Below are 21971 nucleotides of genomic sequence, written 5' to 3' on the forward strand. Positions count from 1 at the left end.
TCAGACAACGGCAGGGCAGAGCGGCTAGAGCGTAGCTTTCTGATGGGCAGGCGCAGAGCTCCATCCTGGTGCCCGAGTGACGCTCCAGAAGCTCTGGCAGCACCACGCCCCTGCTCAGATTTGGGTGGGCCTGGATGCTAAGTGGGTGGGCTGTAGACCACCCAGGCCCACCCGTGGCTATGCCCCTGCCTCACTAGGTGTGTTTTGTACAAAGATCATCACAACAGTGTAGAGCAGTGGTCCACAAACTTTTTACCTCGCGCCCCCCCTTACCCTTGTCTGTGCCCTCCCACCCCCCAGAGCCAGGGCTGCGGCTCCAGGAGGAGGGGACACAGATGGGTAAGGGGGCTGAGGCTGGTGCCACAGCTGGGGGCAGGCACGGAGCCCTGGGCACAGGGCCAGCAGCCAGGGTCGGGAGCAAAGCCCTGAGCGCGTGGCTAGCAACAAAGCCCCGGGTATGGGGCTGGCAGCCAGGACCCCAGGTGCAGGGCCAGGAGCAGACCTAGGTGGTGCTCCTTTGCCGCCCCCCATGGGGGCTGGCCCAGGCCCCAGTCATGCCCCCATGAATAGTCCTCGTACAACAGCTCCGCAGCCTGGGGCATTCCCAGAGGTTGCTCTGATTTCACAGTCCCAAAACCAAGCAAAGTTGGATAGAAAATAACTTGAGTTCAGAGTTTTCCTACCCTTTTCACAGCAGCATTTCTATTGCCAGCGCCTCACATGCACTAATGCTGCGTGAATGTTGTGGGGAAACCTGAATTTCAGGCCCTGCCTGCCTTTCCAGCGCTGGAATTCTCTGACAACTGTGCTGTGACATTAATACTCGGGCTTTTGCATTATTGTTTGGGAAGTTAGAGACAGCCCTGATCGTCTGTGACCTTTGGACACATCACTTCCTTCCCCCGTGGCTCAGTTTCCCCATCGGTAAAGGGAGATTAATGATACTTTCTGGTGCCTTTGCAAAGTGCTTGGTGATCTCTGGGTGGAAGCCTGGTGTCAGAGCTAGAACCCTCATGCTACCTTGTTTAGTTATCAAATTCTCTCCGCCTGTCTGTGGTCACAGAGCGGCAAGGGACCAGCAGGGGCCACTGTGACTCTGAGCATTCTGCAGCGGGGTCCCTTGGGTTACTGCTCCCCCTCTCCTGCCCCGGGAGCCTGGGTGCCTTTTCAGCTGCAGCTTGTGGCTCAGCAAATCAGCAAACATGTTCAATTCCAGATGCGGGGCAGTTTGAAGCTGCCGTATTTTCTTCTCAATACTCTTCCTCTCCTCTTAGTTCTTGAGGAAGTGGCTAGTAGCAGCTCCCAGGTCAGCTTTAGAAACTATCCCTCAGCATTTCCCATGCCAAGCATTAAGAGAGCAACAGCCAGGCTCCAAGCCACGGGTGAGGGCCATGAAAGCTGTCCGGTTTGGGTTCCATTCCTTTGTCTCCTGCTTTCTGAGCTCACAAGCGGCTCAGTGTCCCACTTTTCCCAACAAGGCTAAGAGCTAGGTGCTCACTGTCTGTCTAATGCTTTGATTCTGCAGAATCATCAGGCTCCAGGAGCTGATGATTTAGTAAAAGATACTAAATATTGTGAGACTGATAAAATCACCAGCAATGGGGGGACACTGGAGAACGAGGGTGACCACCTTTTAAAAAGGCAAAGTGGAACACGTGCAGGAGCCTGCCCCACTCAGTGGCCACCCCGCCCTGCTCCTCTTCCCCCTGAGGCCCTGCCCCCTGGCCAAGGCAAAAACCAGTGCTGGGCCATGGTAAGAGCCGCCCAGGGAGCCCGTGCTGCTGTGGGGAACCCCAGATGCTCCACTTGCCCTGGGCGGGGGGCTGAGGTGCCTGAAAGCAAGCCCCAGCCTGTGTCCCTGTCCCCCAGGGCGCGCTATCCAGGACACTTGGTGGCACAGACAGCGACTCCATCAGCCACCCCCCAATCAGCTGTTCGGCAGTGGGTGGGAGGGGGCACAGCAGGAGCAGGAAGACGTGGAGTGGGGTGGGGCACTGGAGGGAGGGGGCGGAGCAGGGGTGGGAAGAGGTGGAGCGGGGGTGGGGCACTGGAGGGAGGGGGCGGAGCAGGGGTGGGAAGAGGTGGGGCGGGGGTGGGGCACTGGAGGGAGGGGGCGGAGCAGAGGTGGGAAGAGGTGGAGCCAGGGCAGAGTGCTCTTGGGGAGGGGTGGAGTGGGAAGAGAGTCGGGGTGATAGGAGTACCTGGGGGGAAGGGGCGGAGATGGGGCAGGGTGGGGGGTGTGGAGCACTCACCCAGAAAAATGGAAGCTGGCGCCTGTGGGTGGAGGGTCTGGACTCCCCACAATGGCCCAGGCTCCCTGGGTGGCTCTTATCATGGCCCGGCTCCAGCTTTCAGCCTGGCCAGGGGAAGGGCCTCAGTGGAAGAGGAGGAGAAGGGGCAGGGCCTCATGGTGAGCGGGGCTAAGGCCCACCTGGAAGAGGCTGGTCCCACCCCGGGGCCTCCGGCAGGCACCAAGCGGCGCCCCAAGGAATCCGGGACAAATGCTACCCTGGAATCATTCCGCCAGGGACCAGGACTTGAACTCCACATTTTGGGAACTGTTCCACCCAATGAGGGGCAGATGGTCAGCCAGGGAGACTCCCATTTTCCAGCCAGCTCTGCCACTTCCCATCATAGTTATGGTGGTGTAACGCTTCCCTTATAACCCTGTGCAGTGCAGCTCTGCAGCCCCTTTGCATCAGCTAGCCTGGCGTGAAAGGCTGTGGGGTGGGGGGACCCACCCGGAATGCTCCCAGCACAGAGACCCTCTAGGCCCAGGCCTGGAACCAGTGCTGGGCTCCCTCCACAACTGACCAAGGTGCAGGGGGCGTTGCAGGGACGGGCGGGGATGCCGGGGCAGGGAGGGAGCTGCACCTTCAGTGTCATTGCAGCAGCTGCCGAATAGGGGACCAGCCTCCCCTTAGTCCCAGCACCAGCCAGCGGATGGATCCAGATTGGTTTCCAGGGGATTGTACAGGATAAGGATGCAGCCAGGCTTGGCTTAGGCCACAGAATCTGCTGGGGATCAACTGGCCTATCTATTGTCAGCTGCCCTGTCCTGGCGCTCACCTGCCCCATCTGCTGCCCAAACGCCCAATTCCCAGCCAGTGCCTCCTGACGGGGAGCCAGCCAGGGCCTCACCGGCTCCCAGGGAAAGGGGGGGCACCCTGCAGTGGCTGGGCGGGGGTGGTTGGGTTGTTGGACCCCACTGCCTGGGCACGCTGGCCCTCTGGGCTGCCAGCTACAGCATATCAGCCCTTGGTGGGACTTTTGCCCCTGCTTCTCTGCTCCTGCTAGAAGGCAGCCCCATAGCGATGGGAGGACCTTGCCTGGGGTACGGGTAGACTCTTAGCGTCTAAGGGTACGTCTTCACTGGCAACAATAAAGTGCTTTAATGAGGGGCACTTTAATGTGCCTTGTGTAGTTGTGGCAAACCGCTGGGAGAGCTCTCTAAAAAACCACCTCCACAAGGGGAATAGCTACCAGTGCTGGGAGCGCGGCTCCCAGCGCTGGTGCACAGTCTATACTGACACGTTACAGCGCTTGCTGCACTCAGCGGGTGTCTTTTCACACCCCTGAGCGAGAAAGTTGCAGCACTGTAAAGTGCCCGTGCAGACAAGCCCTAAGGCTCGAAGGCACCGTTAGATCATCTCGTCTGACCTCCTGGAGAGCAAAGGCCTTCGCCCCCTTACTCCTGTGCTTGTATTTGGTTAAAGCAGCTTCCAGAAAGGCTTCTAGCCTGGCTTTGGAGACATCAAGAGATGAGGAATCCACTTCCCCCCCTCCCCTCCTGCCCCCCACAGCCCCAGGAGTTTGTTCCAGGGTTTTAATTCTCCTCCCTGGTACACACTTGTGCCAGATTTCTAACGTGACTTTTTCTGGCTTCAGCTTCCACCTCAGGGTCTTATTCTGCCTTTCCCTGCTTGGATAACGGGCCCTTTACCCACCTCTTCACTCTGTGGAGGCATTTACACATGGCACCTCGCAATCTGCTTTGCAATGAGCTAAACAGACGGAGCTCCTTATGGCTCTTCTGTGAGGCGTCTTCTCCTGCCCTCCAGTCGTCCTGGTGCCTTCTCTCTGCACCTGGGGCGCCAAACGAGGCGGGCCAGCAGGCCATAGCCCCCTCACTTTTAAAAGCCCAGAGGTGCCAGGGCTCTGAGCTGCCAGGCCCAGAGGTGCTGGGGCCCCGCCCTGGCACAAATTAAGCCCTGGGTAAAAGACTGATATCAGTTAGGTGCCTGCTGGGCACTTGGCTGGGAGACCTGGACTTTGCAGGCACTGACACGGTTTCAGTGGCCAAGTTTGGGAGCCACGAGAGTTTGAGTTGCTGGGATCCCTGTGGAGGATTCCGGCTTGGAAAGGTCGTGAGGCCCAGAGGAGGGAGCTGTTTGCTGTGATTCAGGGTGCAGGGCGAGGCGGCTCTCCTTCCCTTTGCTTGCTGCTTGCTGCTCCCGGGTGCAGTTTGGGCGGGGTGGGTGGGTGCAGCCTGCCAGACGTCAGGCCATGGTGCTTTTCACATTCAGCCCCTCCCCAAGGTGCTCCGAGACTCTCTTCCTGGCACTGACGCTGCTGGTGGCTGGAGAGACAGGGAGAAATTCCAGCTGCCGGTAATGAGGGTTTGGCATTGCCTGCTTCACTCGGCCTGCTCGAAAGGGCCATGTCTTCTTCTTGGCCCGAGAGCAAGTCTCCCCCTCGTCCTGTGCAGGGGGTCATGCCATAATGGTCCCTTCTGACCTGCAAATCAATGAGCTGCGAAGGGTCAGGCCATCATTTCCACCTTTCCATCCCGGGGGCGTTGAACTAAACACCACTAACTTGTGCAGCAGCCTCCAGTTCGTCCCTCGCAGCCGCTGACGCAGGTTTCGAACTGGTTCTGTGGCTTGCCGTTAAGCCGTCGTGCGTAAGTCAATAAAGACAAAGCCGGGGACAAGCTGTCCTGCTCTGGAGTAGCGCAGCCGGTGTGGGGAGTGTTATACAAAAGCTGACTAAGCTGGGAGCCAGACCGGCTTGCCGGACCGTTCTCATTCAAACCCTGTTGTCAGCCACATGGTACTTTCTGACAGTTGCTCCGTTCGTTCAGGCCTGGCTGCTCCCACAGGGGAATGTTCACTCCTGAATGTTTCTAGCCGATGGGATTTTTTTTCTTGGTTCCGTGTTTTTTGAGCAGGAGAATGAGGAGGAGATTCTCTCTGTCTCTCCCATAAACAATCAATTCTCGCAGTGCTCGTTCAAACACCTCTAGCACTGGAGGGCTCGAGGCATGATTGCAGTGCAAATAAACGACTAAACGTATTAAATAATAAAAACGGTACTTCTAAGGGCCTCCTCACTAGAGTTTCTGCGCCCCTCACAGTCTTTAATGTGTTTATTAGAAGGTATTTATTTGGGCTTCAAAGAAAGAGTTCCAGAATGCTGTTTCATCAAAGCCACATTGTTTAGTGGAAATGTATCAAGCTTGACAGTTTTCAGGGGAAGCCGTCTGGTCAGAGACAGAGAGAGAGACCTGCAGTGCAACCTTGACCCTTTGGATCTGAAAACTCATGTTCTGATACGTGTCCAAGGTTTGGTTCCAAGGCCAAACAAAAACAGATTTTGAACTCTTGAAAACTGTCGTGAAAGGGATTTGTCGGTCTCTGGCCAGCTTTGAGGATTTGTCTTCACACTCCCATGCAGGATGGGACAGGGCTGTTATCGCCATTGTACAGATGGTAAACTGAGGCACAGAGCGACCAAATACCTGGCCCAGGGTCACACAGGAAGTCTGTGGGGAGCAGGGATATAAACTCAGCTCTCCCAAGCCTTTGGCTAGTGCTCTGACCACTGGGCCATCCTTCCCCTCTCGCAGTTTAATAATAATATTAAAAATACTAATAACACTCCACCAGTGTCTGGATGGAAGTCAGTCAGTTTGGCCAACCCTAAGCATTCAGAAATCCCAGGTCAGGACCTCACAAATCATGAGGTTGGCTGAAAAGTCATGAGATTTTTTAAAAAAATACAATCAAGTTCAGGTTCTTGTTTCTGAACCGTCAGGGTCACACTCAGATCACGTTCCCAAGTTGTCCTCCGCATGCAGGAGGATTAAAAACTTACTTAAAAAAAAGAAAAGAAAGAAAGCTGGGAGTCTAACAAGTTAACATGACTCCAGGAGCTGGGGCTTTAAGAGCAACACCAAACATTGTGAGGCTCATGGTACACTGCACGAGCTGGTGATGGTGTGGGGGCTACTTTCTGCTTGCAGGCTGGTTTTGCTCCTCTCTGAAGCCGCACATGAAGGGAGGCTGAGCTCTCCCGGAGCCCAGTTCCATTGAGTGGTCACTGGCTCGAGCTGCCGAAAACGATGCACCTGGAGCACAGGACAGGAAAACTCCCAGGAAGAATGGATGTGCTATCGGGGCAGATAACAGAGCCAGGATTCCTACCCCCCAGTCAAGGCAGGGTGGAGAGAGACACAGGGTGACATCAGGCACAGCACTCAGCTGCCAGTCCGAGGGGAGGGGACAGGGTCTCACTGATGGGCTGCCAGGACAGCGGTGGATTAGCCACTGGGCCAGCGGGGCCCATGCTCAGGGCCAGGGTTTCCTTAGCAGAAAGGGCTGGGAGCAGGGAGAAGCAGCCTGGGTCTGATCTGAGGCCAGGGGAGCAGGTGGCAGCGGGCAGTGACTAGGGCTTTTCTGCTACAGTCAATAGAAACGTCAGAGTAAAACCTACCAGCTTTTCCCTGGGCACCACCGCTACAGAGCACGACTCCTGCTGGGCCCTGCTGCCTCCTCTCCAGCCCACCCTCAGTTACGGAGACCTGCCCCATGCCGGGGATCTCCTGCAATCAGTTTGCTGCAGCATCGGCACAAATATTCCCCAGTCCCAGAAGAACCAGGCCTCAAAATTAAGGGGTGCATTGCACAAGGCTGCCGCAGCACCAAGCTCTTCCTGCTTCCCCAGCATTTGGGTCAGGGGGCTCTGAACCCCCCGAAGGGCGCAGTCAGCGGAAGGCCTACTGTGTGGTAGAGACCCTAGCTCACCCTAAAGGCTTAGGAAGTAAGTTACACCAGAGCTCCGGCTCCCTCGTAAGCCCTGCAAGAGTTTGAGAAGTTGGGTTTGACCCAGAAAGCCTGGCACCGACTCATCTGAAAGAGACCTCTCTCTCCGCAGCTCCAAGCAGAGCAGGGGCAGCCGAGTGGAGCCGTAAGGTTTGGCACTCACTGCAGAGCCCTTGGTTAGAAAGAGCTGCCACACTGCAAGGCCATGGGGAACCTGAAAGAGGGCCTTGGCTTCTTCTGAGATATTGTTGCTTGTGGCAGACGTGTCGATTCATGGTAGAGCGAGGTTTCAAGAGCAGTGTTGTTTCATGGGTGTGGATTACAGGCTATGTCTACACAGCAGCTGGAGGTAGTTGTGCATGCACTAGCTCAATCAGAACTTAAAATAGCAGTGTGTCGTGGCAGCATGCATGGTCAGCAACTCAGGCTAGTCACCCGACTGCACCACCAGCTGAGAGCCTAGGTACATACTCAATTGGCCAGCCCATGCTGCGGCAGCCATGAGGCTATTTTTAGCACATTAGCGAAGTCGGAGCTAATGCACGTACATCTACCCAAGTCAGGAATTGTAGATGTGCCCTACGGGTCGTCAGCTGTGTGAACAAACCTGAAGAAGTAACTAGAGCACAAGAGGCCACGCTTGTGTATCTGCCTGCAGAAAAAAGTGTGGTGTGGAATTTCACTGGGAAATAGTTGGTGATTGTGTAACTAGACTATGACCGGTTTCAGAGTAGCAGCCGTGTTAGTCTATATTCGCAAAAAGAAAAGGAGTACTTGTGGCACCTTAGAGACTAACAAATTTATTAGAGCATAAGCTTTAGTGTGAGCTGTAGCTCACGAAAGCTTATGCTCAAATAAATTTGTTAGTCTCTAAGGTGCCACAAGTACTCCTTTTCTTGTAACTAGACTGTCTCTGTATATGCACCAGGGCAGAGTTAATGTGGCACGACTAGACTTCTCTTCGCCATTCCTCTTGATTTCAGCGTCCTTCTTCAGGCAGCCTGGACGTTCCCTGAACCCAGGGTTTTGTTTATAGTGGAAGATGCATAACATGCATGGGACTGTCATGCACTGCCCTTCTTAAGCCAGAACTGCTAGCAGTAGATGGGGAGCTTTTTATTTCTGTGACATTTCAGGCTGAAAGGTGAGTCTGCAAGACATTCAGCAAACATGGATAGAGGCCGAAACTTTGCAGGAAGCTACACGGTGAGGACTAACACCACACACAAAACACATTGACAGGGAGACTGTGAACTTTTTGCCTATGCATGTCTGTTTTCACTACTAGATGTCACGCCAAAGGCATGCCAACCTGTTGTTCACCTGTTTGTACTGCAGATTACCCACTCATGCCAGTTTTATCTCTTGCCTCGCGCTGTTTGTGTTCAGGCTTGTTATTCGGGCTATGTCCCTCTTTCTAAAAGACCTGCTAGGCCCTAATAGATACATGTATGTCGCCACTGAGCTGGAATGGTCGTAATTCCTGTTGGATTGTTTTAGTATTATAATGATTTGTATTGTCATGTTAATCCCTGTGTGATGTGAAGGGCAATAAACTCTACTGATATAAGGCACCCTTTCCCAGTATAACTCTGTCCACACGATGAGTGGTACTGGTATAGCAGCCGTAGTTATACTGGGTCCACATCTGGCCTAAACCCAGTGTTGTAAAATTTCCATGTTGGGATTACCCCTCCAGCTGGTAGTGCCATGTGATGCTCTCCACTTGCCCTCTTGCACTGGTGGTTTTGCATTGCGGTGTATTTACTCTTGGACGTGCCCACCCTGCCAAGCCCGCTGTTCTCATTGGCAGAGGAAAAGGTTTTGCCTAGCACAGGTCAACATTTAACAAAACATTGTCCCTGGAAATGGGGCTGCATGGCAGCCAGTCAGCTTGGACGGCGTCTTTCTGTGGGGCAAGCAGCAGCGCCGCTGAAACGCTTTGACAGTTTTGTGATGGGTTTTCATTTTTTGTTACATTGAAAATTTTCAGTGTTTCTGATTGGTTTGGGGATTTTCAAGGCTTTTTGCCCTACTTTTCCCACTGGAATGAGAATGGGGGTGCGTCAAGGGGAGGTAAATAGGTGTGATAAAATGGGCAAACGCATTTCACACTTTTTAATTGTTTCCAGCTAGAAGGGGCCAACACGTGGGAGAGCGGGAGTTCCCAGTGGAGAAGGGGGAAGAGCCCGGAAAGTCCTCAAAACCCAGTTGGAAAACCGATGGATTTTTGTTGTTGTTTTTGTTTCCAAAAATCCAAACAAAACACAGGTTAGCAGGATGTTTTCTTCTGACTTTTCCCAACTGAAGTGAAGCCAGTGGTGCTGAAAAGTTTTGATAGTTCAATCTTTCATCTAGCATCAGGACAAAAAATGTGGAAATGTTGCAATTTACTGCAGACGAAGATTCCATTTCTCAACTGGCTCTGGTTTATCCCTGTGTCCAGGGAAACCCCAGCTGTTCTTTTGATGGTGGGCTCCAGGTCCAGTGTGGGGTGGTTCAATATGAGACCATACCATGATGGGTTGGATTAGGAAGTAGCACTGGTGGGCCTTGAGGGACTGGGGGACAGGGGCAATCACACCTTCATGCCTCTGGCTGGCTGTGAACTCTCAGGCATGGAGTGAAGCTCGGGCAGTGGGTGAGAAAGCAGAGACTATGGGGGGCAGTAGGACACTAGAAGGGCTGTGCCCTATCCAGCTGCTCCCTGACAGGAGAAGGAGGAACATCCCTCTGGGGTGCTGAGGAAATGAAACTTCTCTCACTGTGGGAAGGAGGCCAGTGGGTCTCTGCCCCAGAACAGCTCCTGAGAAGGCAGGAAGAATCTCCAGGGCAGGGAGGCTGTCATCTGTGATGACAGAGGATTGGAGGCACCTGAGACAGACAGGGGGTCTACACTGCAATTGAACACCGCGGCTGTTCAATTAATAGCGATGTTGACGTTTGGGCTCAGGCTGGAACCGGGGCTCTGGGCCCCTGTGAAAGGGGAGGGTCCCCAAGGACTGGAGAAGGGCAAACATAATGCCTATCTTTACGTGGGGGAACAAAGAGGAACTATAGACCAGTCAGCCTAACTTTTCTGCCTGGAAAGATACTGCAACAAATGATTAAACAATCAGTTTGTGAGCACCTAGCAGCTCATAGGGTGCTAGGGAACAGCCAGCATGGATTTGTCGTGGACAGATCATGCCAGACCAACTTAATTTCCTGCTTTGACAGGGTGACTTGCCTAGTGGATGGGGGGAAGCAGTAGATGTGAGATATCTTGATTTTAGTAAGCCTTTTGACACTGTCCCACATGACTCTCATAAACAAACTAAAGACATGTGGTCTAGATGAAATCACTATAAGGTGGGTGCACAACTGGTTGAAAGACCGTACTCTGAGTAGTTATCAATGGTTTGCTGTCAAACTGGGAGGGCATATCTAGTGGGGTCCCGGGCGAGGGGGGAGGTGTCAGTCCTGGATCCAGTACTATTCAATATATTCATTAATGACTTGGAGAGTATGCTTATACAATCTGCAGGTGACACCAAGCTGGCAGGGGTTGTAAGCACTTTAGAGAACAGGATTAGAATTCAAAATGACCTTGACAAATTGGAGAATTGGTCTGAAATCAACAAGATGAAATTCAGTAAAGACAAGTGCAAAATACTGCATTTAGGAAGGAAAAATCACAGGCACAATTTCAAAATCCAGAATAACTGGCTAGATGGTTGTACTGCTGAAAACAATCTGGGGGTGACAGTGGCTCACAAATTGAAGATGAGTCAGCAATCTGATGCAGCTGCACAGAAGACTAATATCACTCTGAGTTGTATTAAGAGGAATGTTGTGTGTGTAAGACACAGGAGGTAATGGTTCTGCTCTGCTTGGCACTGGTGAGGCCTCAGCTGGTGCATTGTGTCCAGTTCTGGGTGCCACACTAGGAAAAATGTGGACAAAAGTTATCAAAGGCTCAGAAAACCTTTGAGGAAAGGTTAAAACAACTGGGCTTGTTTTGTCCTGACATAAGACAACTGACTTGGGGGGGACGGGGGACACACCTGATAACTATCTTCCAATATGTTCAGGGCTGTTATAAAGAGGATGGTGACCAATTGTTTCCATCTCCACTGAAGGTAGGTCAAGGAGTGATGGGCTTGATCTGCAGCAAGGGAAATTTAGGTGAGATATTAGGAAAATCTTTGTGACTCTCAGAGTGGTTAAGCTCTGGAACAGGCTCTGGAGGTTTGGAGTTCCTGTCACTGGTGGTTTTTAAGAACAGGCTGGGCAAATCCCTGTAAGGGATGGTCGAGGTTTATTTGGTCCTGCCTCAGCACAGGGGGCTGGACTTGATGACCTCTAGAGGTCCCTTCCAGCCTGACACTTCTCTGATTCCCAGGGGAATGGGGTTCCCTACATTTGTCCTAGCTGCAGGAGGGGTATCTAATCCCTCAGCCCCGAACTTAGTTCATCACACTGAAAAGGCCTCCAGGATGCACAGCCAATTCTGCCATGATCCCCAGGGCCCCAGCATGCGGAGAGTAGTGGTCCTGGAAAATACCAGCAAGTGGTAGCATATGTGGGACAGCAGTCAGCCCAGCAATGCTTCAGTTAAGTGCACCACAGGCTCTCCAAATCAGGGCCCCACTGTTCATCTCAGAAAGGAGAAAGGAGAGGGGACACGTTAAAATAATGAGTGGGCTCGAGAAGGGAGCTCTGGAGCCACTCTTCTCCCTCTCTCATAGAACAAGGACAAAGGACTGGTAAATAAAATTAGACAGTGGGAAATTCAAAACTGATACAAGAAAATGCTTTTTCCATACATAGTGTGATTAGACTGTGGAACTCCCTGCCACATGAAATTGCTGACTCCACGGACTTAAGGAGATTCAGAAAGCGATTGGACATTGCTATGGACGAGGCTATCCAGCCTTCTAGCATTATCATAATTAACAATCACAAGTTCTGGGAGGGGTATTAAACTGCCATCTACAGGGCTTCCATCAATCTCTGCCTAGCAGAGAACAGCATGAGACCTGTCGGGGGCAGATTATCCCAAGCTGCTACTGTAGGATTCTTACACCTTCCTAATGATCCCCTCTTAGGCTGGGTGGGGGGGATCTTTTAGCCACTCAGCAACAGGACACTAGCCTGGCTGACCCTTGGCTTTGATCCAGTCTGGCCGGTCCCATGGCACTGGGTGCTGTACATACACTTCTGCAGTGACTGTCCCTGCCCTCAAGAGTTTATAATCTGAGAGCAGACAAGAAAAAGAGCAGGAGCGGAAAGAGGATTTTTGAGGGGTGGGGGGTTGATTTGCCCAAGGTCACCCAGAAGTTGTGGCAGATCTAGGACCAGGAGCCAGCTCTCTTGACTCCCTGGCTGGTGCCCTACCCCTTAGACCACACCTGACACAGCTGGTTAATCCATTAAATCACCCCACTCGTTGTGCTCTGGTGCAAAGGCTGCAGGCGTTCCGTGTGCGCTGCTATAAATAGCACCAGGAGGCGGTGTGTGCCGCATGCCAGAGAGCCTCACCCCTTGTCAGAGCCTCACCCCACCAAGGCGATTGGCTGCCACAGCCCTGCCAGCCACCCAGAGCCAGCGCGCCGGCTTCCTTCCAACACGGACTGTGCGGCATGAAGCAGCATCTGCAGGAGCCAAGCATGCCTCAGCCCCGTTTCGTGCTAGGCAGAGACCCGTTCAGCCATTCCGCTCGCCCCTAGAGCCAGGACATTCCCAACCATAATGACGGGAAACGCGCTGCTTTTCTGGGACAGCTGGGGAAAAGATCCTTCCAAAAACTCAACCGGGAACTGTGTAAATCAGAACTAGAATTCGCACCACTCCCGCAGTATCACCGCTCCCCCAGTGTCAGCGCTCCGCCCCGCACCACTCCCCCAGTGTCACCACTCTCCTTCACACCACTCCCCCAGCGTCACCGCTCCCCCAGTGTCAGCGCTCCTCCCTGCCCGCTCCCCCAGTGTCACCGCTCCACCCTGCACTGCTCCCCCAGTGTCACCACTCTGCCCCGCACTGCTCCCCCAGGGTCAGCGCTCCCCTAGTGTCAGCGCTTCACCCTGCACCACTCTCCCAGTGTCACCGCTCCCCCCCACACCACTCCCCCAGTGTCAGCGCTCCACCCCGCATCCCTCCCTCAGTGTCACCACTCCTCCCCACCCGCTCCCCCAGTGTCACCGCTCCTCCCTGCCCGCTCCCCCAGTGTCACCACTCCTCCCTGCCCGCTCCCCCAGTGTCAGCGCTCCCTTCTGGCCTTAAACTCTATGGCCCAATTCCAGAGAGGTATCTGGGCTCCCAACTTCCCTTGATGTGAGTGGACGTTTGGAGCCTAAATGTCCTTGAGGCTGTGGGCCTGTGCCCCAAAGGCTGTTCCACATCCAGGCCTTACAGCCACAGGGCCCAGATAAGGCCCCAGCAGAGCTACCAGAAGCAGAATGCTCTGTGTGCACAAGGGGCAGGGGTTCAGCAGCTCAGGCTGGGCTTTCGAGGGACCCCAGGTTGTGCCTGCTTTTGCAAATCTGGCCTTTGGGATTGGAATCTGCACCATTGATGTCAGCAGCAGCTTTACCTCTGGGGCTAAACCCTGGAAGGAAACATAGTACTCAGCTCATCCTACATCCCCAGCCATGACTAGGAGGAGAAAACACTCCTTGGAACTCCAACTGCCTTCCGCATGGATCTTCACTCACTGCGTGGCTCCTGTGCACCATCGGGGTAATGTGTTCCCCGTGAACCTCACACACGTATTGACAAGGCCAGCTGAACAGCAGGAGAGTGTTAATTAAACAAACCCAAGCTCCAGAGCAGCTCAGAAAACAGGAGCATTTTTCACAAACAAATAAAATATCTAAAATGGGATCGTTTTTCACCCAGTGCTTAAAAAACACTCAAGCCATGCTGGTGGTGTCTGGCTCTCTGCCCTTCCCACAGTGCAGCAAGAGAGGAGCCTTTAGCACGAGCGTGGAACACCCTGCTTTTAGAACCAAAGGTTGCAGGTTCAATCTCTGCCAACAACCAAGTCAGTGGCCTTATTATATTCGTCCAGAAATGGATTGGAGGGGCAGAGGTGGTTAGTCAAGCCCCTGCAATTCAGCCAAATTAAAATAGATGCTCAGTAGGGCAGCGTGGGGCACATCTTTGATTTAGGAACCATCCTGCTGCCGCATTTTGATTTAACCCCAAAGCCCTGGTGTGCTCATACTGCTCACAAAAGCTCACACACTTAAACAGTGGCAAGAAGCATATTCCTTCCCTGCCCCGCTTACGCGCCCTCCCCCCCATCTTCAATATAGATAATATAGTCTCATTTCTTTAAACAAAAATTCATCCCCAGGAGAAGCCAGAAGTGGATACTGTTGTCCAAAAGGTGAACAACTGGGAAAGATTTAAGCACCCACCGAATGAATTCCCTTTAGGCTGGGCCGGTTTAACAGCTCTATCACCTAGGTGAGCCATGTGCTGCGTCGCTGGCTGCGTGACCCATCGGAGGCAGCGTTTTGAACTTTCATAGCTGACAGACCAAGGATAGAAAACACCTCGCGTGGCAGCGGCAGGAAGTGGCCGCTCATTGCAGGCCCATAAAGGGATTTCAGGACCCACCAAGCACCTTTGCAATGGTGCAGATCTTTGGATGCCACCTGAGGATTAGCTAATACCCCCGGCCCTCGGGGAGTTGTGCAGCAGTCTGCCGAGGGTGGGGAGTCAGTTCCTAGCTGCTAGGAGCTGGGGCAAAGTCCTGCCCCTCCCTGGCTGGGAACTCCTTCCCCCACCCTCTCCCACTCCACCCCAGTTCCCAGGCAGCAGGGTGCAGTGGGAGGGCAAGCCAGGGTGCAGGGGTGGGGGAATGTAGCATAGAGCCCAGAGGATCTCTGGAGGCAAGGCTGACTGCACTGTGCCCTGGGTCGGGAGGGTGTATTGGGTTTATCTTGGAACCGATCTGATGGTCAGTGAGATGCTGCATGTGTGAGGGCTGGGAATGCCCCATCACTTAGTGGAGGGGGGCAGGGCTGAGACTGAGTTTGGTCACTATCAGCGTTCCCCATGAGGAGCCCCATAACCCTTCCCCCTGGCGCTGGGGTCCCCCCGTGCTCTGGAGGAGGTCCAGTCATGGCTTAACACGTTAACAACCAGCACTTCTTGGCATCACTAGCAAAAAGATATTTTCACCCCACGCTGACCCGTGCTGCAGCTCCAGCAGCATTAGCATTAACCTGCATTAGCTGGTTCAGGTAACCCCTCCCCAACTGCTTGGGTTTCCCTGCTGCACCTACCTTGTGCGCACTAGGACTGTCACATCACTTGCGTTAGCATGCGCCTGGCACAGAGATGCCTTTTTCTCCCGGGCAGACAAGCCTGCTCCCAACTGTGGTTAGGCATCGTGTTAGGAAACATGAAAACAGGATTCAAAGTCCCACGGCCGAGATCCTCACGGCCTCAGGTTTGGGGTTTGTAACCTGACACCCCGAGAGGGGCCCTGTTAGCAGACAGGGGCCAGGCCCGGCCTTTGAAAATCAGGACCCTTTAATGTGCCTCACATTGGGAGCCTCAATTCACTAGTCACTTCTGCAAATGTCGGCCCTTGTGCTGCTGAGCCCCTGCAGGCCAGGCTGTGTCCTCAAGGGGGCGGGGAATGGGGAAATTGAATTGAGGAGAAAGGTTCTGCTTGCTAATGCTTTGGACCCAAACTCCCCAAGCAGGTGGGGCCGTACTGAGAGACTCCCCGCCCGCAGAGACAGAGATGCAGCAGGCTCTGCACACTAATGGCATAAGACAGACCTGATTTCCCCACCTTTCTGGATTTTGCTGAACTGCTCTGGCTAGAACGGCCTCCCCGCCCTACAAACAGATGGCCACAGACTCCAGAGTAGACATAGCCTCTTGCATTACCAGGAATGTTACCTAGGGAAGGGTCCTGCAGACTCCCTCAAGGGCTTGGTCTCTTTACAGGCTGAAAGAAAAGGAGGACTTGTGGCACCTTAGAGACTAACAAATTTATTTGAGCATAAGCTTTCATGAGCTACAGCTCACTTCATCAGATGCAGCTCACGAAAGCTTATGCTCAAATAAATTTGTTAGTCTCTAAGGTGCCATAAGTACTCCTTTTGTTTTTGCGGATACAGACTAACAGGGCTGCTACTCTGAAACCTGCGCAGATTTAGTTTGTTTAAGCCAGTCCTTTGTGATTAGTCAGAACACTCCCCACCAGCTGGGATGGGGCAACAGAAGGGTTAAACCCAAGGATAATTAGCCCCTCCCTATGCAAATCAGGGTATGTGTCTTACCTGATCCAGACCAGGATGTGTGAGCAAATGGGAAGAAACTGTAAGCAGGGCAGAGAGGTGGCTGTTGAATGTATTCATTCTAGTGCCATGCAGGTGGGGATCAGAGCCCAGAGCAGCCAGGAGTCTCAGCCAGCCCCACTTGCCTCACTGTGAGTATGTAGCAACCAGTCTTTTCTTACTGTTGCGCTATATAGGGTGGTGTGCAGAGATTTACGGGAGCGGGGCACAAGAGCAGGGTGGCTGGCTCTGAACTAGCGATGTGGTTGGGTCTTCCAAGAGGTAAGTGGGGTGGCACCCATCTGTATGGGCCAGGCAGGGCGGGTGCTGCTGGCTCATGACTTATTTGCCCACTTGTCACAGGCCAGGGCTGTTAAAGGCAGAGTGTAAACAGCTTTTCTGCAGCTGTGGCTGTATGAAATGCCTGCCCAGCCCTTCTCCTGTCCGCCAGGCATGTCCAGGTACCAGCCCCTCGACTAGGGATGGACTCTGTCTCCACCAGCTCAGAGGTCATTCAGCGTGCTTAGAGGTGAATTGGTTGGGAAGGTAATGGGTGAGTCCGTTCCCAGTCTTCCCTGACAGGGCAGCTGCAGACATACACTGTACAGTGAGCACAGGAACATGCATGTGGAAAGGAGAGATGCGTTCCTAACATCCATGCATGTTGCATTGTGGTCCCAGAGTCCCCAGCTAAACCTGATTTTATAATCCCAGTCCCTGTGACCTCGCAAAATCAAACCTATCGCCTGGGAACATCACGTACCACAGCTCATCCCGAGGTGGAATCCCAGAAAGCTTGGACCAGTTGCAGAGCAGTGAGGGTCAAAATATTCCCTTCACTCACCTAGGGTGTGATTTTCCCACTGCTTTTATTGCCAAAATAGTAACTCTGCTGCTGAATGCCTGAACCAACCTCTGGAAAAGTCTCTAGCTAAGAAGCAGCCCCTTCGCAGGACACATGCAGGAATTCAGCATTCAAAGGGTCTTCTCAAGAATACAGGGACATGGGAATCTATTCACTTAAATGTATAGTTTGAGGTGTAAGAACATCTCTCTTGTGCTTGTCATTGTACGTGCCCCAGTTCCCATGCGTAGCACAGATTTAACATTTCCGTGCATAGAACTCAGTCTGATTCTCTCCACTCGCACCCCATGCTTGGATGCAGTCGCAGCAAAACACCGTCAGGAGAATGTTGTTATTTCCTTAAAAAAAGAAAGCCAAACCCAAACCCTTGGTATTTGAAATACCAAGCTCCGTTTTCACAGGTGAGGGTCACTTCACCAGCAGTAGCTAGGCACGGAAATGGGCTTCTCCTGCCTTCGTGCCGGCTCAGTAGCATTAAGAGAAGAAGTATCCAGGTCACTAAAAAGAGGATCCCATGTGGTGACTGGAGAAGGATCTCAGGTGTCTAATGGAGCTCAGGCTGCTGCTATGGGTCAGAGTTAAGGGCATGTCAGGGACCCTCACCAGGCAGATGGATACTTCGGAGTGCATTGTTTGTGTCAAGTAGGTTCATGCGGTGGGATTGGCCCTCTCCTATTTATTAGGTGTGCCCCCTTAGGAGTTTTACACTAGCCTGAACACCAGGCTTGTTTGGACTATAGCCATGGGATTTCGAGATGGAACAGACCTGTCGGGGGTACCCTGCCCCCGCAGCTGGCACCAGAGTTACTGTGAGGCCAGGGCTGAATGACCTGGTAATTACAATCCCCCATCCCACAGCATCCCTGGCACTGATGCGCCCCTAAAAGGGGGGGGTTGGCGAAAGACCCACTCCCATAGCCCCAGGAACTGGGGGGGGAGGGGCATGCAGCACTTGAGATGGAAGTCACCCTGCCAGGAGAAGCAGCATGGGCTGCAGGGAAGGGGGAGCCCTGTAACCCCACTTTCCCCTGGGCCAGGCGGAGCAGCAACAGCCTGGGTGGGAAGAGACCCGCAGACTCCCCTGGCCTGGAGGAGCAGTGACGGGGGCGTGGGGGGAGGAAGGGGAGCCCCTTTTCCTTGGTCCTGCTCAGTGGTGACAGTTGTGAAAGGGCCAGTGGCTCCGCAGCAGGATTTATGCCAGCCTGGGGCAGGGGCGCTTGCCTGAGGCCTGTGGTCTCACCCCGAGACCGCTCAGGCTCCCTCCTGCAAAGCAGGCCAGGTCGCTTCGCTGAGCTGAGGGGAAGCCGTCGGGCCGAAGCCTCCCCCCCCGTAGTGCTCAGTCCAGCGTCTCTAGGGCTGGTGCCTCCACTCCTCCTTCGGGCACAGGTCTCACTGCCCGCTGCAGCTGCTCACACCCTAGTACAGTTTGTTCCTTTCCTCCAGGCTCTTTACCTGGCCCCTCTTACTGTAACGTCCGAGCATCTCTGTTCGCACGGCTGTGTCCTCACGCCCCCTCAGCGGCAGGACTGGTAACCCCACTGCTCAGAGGGGCTGAGGCTCCAACACGCCAAGTGACTCACCCAAGGAGTATGGGGCAGAGCAGGGAATTGAATCCGGGTCTCCCCTGTCCTAGGCTAGAGCCCCAACCACTAGGCCATCCTTCCTCCTCCACTGCTCCCCTGTGTCGCCTCACCCACCTCCCAGGAGCCTAGCCAGCTCGCCCGCCGGCCCTTTCCTTGTCTGCTCCTTCCAGACCTCCGCTCTCCGCAGCCTTCGCTCCTCAACAAGGGCAGCCAGGAGCAGCTGCTGGGTCTCTGACGGGGGAGCAGCAGCAGTATCAGCCATCACCACCGACCTCTTCCCCTGTAGCAGCCTTCCCTCCTCCCTGAGGGTATAGCATACCCTGAGCTCTGCCCCTGCCTGTCAGCCAGGGAGCAGCTGCCTTGCCCCCCAACATGGGGCACTTGCTCCCCTCTTTCCCTGGAGCTACAGGTCTTCTTGCTGCCCCCAAGAACCTCTCCATCAGGCTACAAGTGCCTTCACTTTGGGGCGAGCCCCTCAGGCTCCATCCCAGCTGCCGTCTTAGCACTATTCCACCCACTGCTGTCTCCTGCCAGCCCCCTGCCACTGCCTCTCCTCCGCTCTCCTGCCAAGATGAGCTCTGACTCCTGACAGGCCCTGCACCCGCTGGGAGCCACTTATTCCCCTCTCTTCCCTAGCTCTGCTTCTCCATCTGCAGGAAGAGCCCTGTTTATAAAGGGCCCCGGGAGCCATCCTGCTGCAGCCAGAAGGATCAGCCTTCTAAAATGGCCACCTGGCCTGGCCCTGCCTTTCCCAGCCAGCCTGGTGAGAGTGCTGCACCAAGCCCAAGCAGGCTGGGAATAAATGCCCCTTGATGGCTGGCGCTAGGCTCCAGCTGGCAGCTGGTCCACCACAGGTGAGGGGCTATTTGGGGGGTTTGTTCTCTCTCCTTTCCTGGTGGCTCTTTTATAGGAGCAAACACAGGACATATGGAAGCAGAGGGAGGTTTGGCTGGGTGCTAGGGCGCGAAGGAGGGGCATGGGGGGGAGAGTAAAGGGGACCAACTAATTGGTCAGGCAGCTGTTCCCTTCTGGAATGAAAACCTGGGCCATGTTACTTAGGGAGTGGCATGGAGACAACGAGTTATCCTGGGTCTCATAGACTTTAAGATCAGAAGGGACCATTCTGATCATCTAGTCTGGCCTCCTGCACAATGCAGGCCACAGAATCTCACCCACCCACTCCTGCGATAAACCTCTCGCCTATGTCTGCGCTATTGAAGTCCTCAAATCATGGTTTAAAGACTTCAAGGTGCAGAGAATCCTCCAGCAAGTGACCCGTGCCCCACGCTGCAGAGGAAGGCGAGAAAATTCCTTCCCAATCCCAGATATGGCGATCAGCTAAACCCTGAGCATGTGGACAAGACTCACCAGCCAGACACCCAGGAAAGAATTCTCTGTAATAACTCCAATCCCACCCCCATCTAACATCCCATCATAGGCCATTGGGCATCTTTACTGCTAATAGTCAAAGATCAATTAAATCCCAAAATTAGACTATCCCATCATAACATCCCCTCCATAAACTTATCAAGCTTAGTCTTGAAGCCAGATATGTCTTTTGCCCCCACTGCTCCCCTTGGACGGCTGTTCCAGAACGTCACTTCTCTGTTGGTTAGAAACCTTCATCTAATTTCAAGTCCACACTTCCTGATGGCCAGTTTATATCCATTTGTTCTTGTGTCCACACTGGTACTGAGCGAAAATAATTCCTCTACCTCCCTGGTATTTATCCCTCTGATATATTTATAGAGAGCAATCATATCTCCCCTCAGCCTTCTTTTGGTTAGGCTAGACAAGGTCACTTTTCCTGCTTCCCTCAGATCCAGCCCACTGAACCAGGCAGCACTGGATTTCCCTACATGCTAAGTGCCCAGTCTGCCCAGCTCCTTGGGGAACCCACCCTGGTTGCGTGTGCCTCCTACCCAACTGGAGTTAGCTGGGGCCTCATGTGCAGAAGCGCTGAGCACTCCCAGCTGTAGCTGAAGGCAGTGGGAGCTGTGAGTGCTCAGCGCCTCTGGAAAAACAGGCCCTTGGTGGCTGGAGCTGAGCACCCAGGAACAAAGGCCCCTGCAATTCATGGATACTTTTGCAAAAGTAATCTCCTTCTGTCTCAGTATACCCATCTGTAAAATGGGGGTAATGCTATCTCGCCTTGTGTTGCTACAGTGAGTTCAGGACTGGTTGTGCAGTACTTGATTCCTGCAACCATGAGTACTACAGAAAAGCCTAGGAGGAAATGAATAATTCTGAATTCAGTGCAGCGTTTGGAGGACGTGCAGTAAACAAGGCCTGGAGCTGTATATTGAAAGAGACTGCTAAAAAGAAATAATGAACTGCTATCTAATCCACTGGGCACTGAATGAGGCCAGGGTCCTGTGGGGAAAACAATAGTCTGTGATTAAAAACTGCATCCTGATGCATGTGGGCCCAAATTAAGGTTGCATGGGCAACCTTTACTCTGGCATTTCCTGTCTTTTGATCAACTGACTGTGCAACTTTAATATTCTTGTTAATGTAGATTTTTGCTTATAATTAAGGCTACGGTTATGTCATGGAGGTCACGAAAGGACTTCCATTGACCTCTGTGACATTTTCTGTGCAAGGGCTAGAGCTCCCAGCTGCGCCCCCCCGCAGCCCAGCCCCTGCAGACAGGGGAACCCTGGAGTTCCCACTCACCACAGCGGTGGGGAACCCTGGACCCTGAGCAGCAGTGGGTGCTGAGCCCTCCTCCCCATCTTATCAGGGATATTTTTAGTGAAAGTCAGGGACAAGTCACAAGCTTCTGTGAATTTTTGCCTATTACTCATGACCTGTCCCTGACTTCTACTAAAAATATCCATGATAAAAACTTAGCCTTATTGATAATATAATATAACCATGCTTCATTTAACTTCTTTGCCATTTCAGTGCCATGTGTCATCTAGGAATGGAATGATTTTAGATGCCATTCTAGATCCCTCTTTTTAGGGAGTCTGGAGAAACTGCAGAGTCTGAAGCTGTCTTGTTTGCAAGCATAGATCAGCTTTAGCATGCTAATGTCTTGAGAGTTTAGTCCATGAGTCAGCCTGCATTTCTCCTCAGAATATTGTGTTCAAAGGCTCTCCTGCAGTGAGGCCTTTGTTTGGCTTAAATCTGGTTTTCCTGTCTTTGCTGCTTAGATGCTGATGATGCCTTTTACACTAATCCTGGCTCTCAG

General features: G+C 53.3%; 1 protein-coding gene across 2 annotated transcripts in view; it reads left to right on the forward strand.

Moving 5' to 3' along the window:
* Positions 1 to 21971, forward strand: part of ARHGAP27 (Rho GTPase activating protein 27) — a 77432-nt gene that overhangs the window by 24848 nt on the left and 30613 nt on the right. The window contains exon 1 of one of the 2 annotated variants that reach the window (XM_043503237.1): positions 19477 to 19629. The exons of the other annotated variant lie outside the window; for it this stretch is intronic. Coding sequence (XP_043359172.1) covers positions 19588 to 19629 — 42 coding nt within the window. The 5' untranslated portion in view covers positions 19477 to 19587. Of the gene's footprint in view, positions 1 to 19476; positions 19630 to 21971 lie in introns of those variants that run through there. 2 annotated transcript variants of the gene reach the window in all.

This window comes from Dermochelys coriacea, chromosome 27, assembly GCF_009764565.3.
Source record: "Dermochelys coriacea isolate rDerCor1 chromosome 27, rDerCor1.pri.v4, whole genome shotgun sequence".
Classification (NCBI taxonomy): Eukaryota; Metazoa; Chordata; order Testudines; family Dermochelyidae; genus Dermochelys; species Dermochelys coriacea.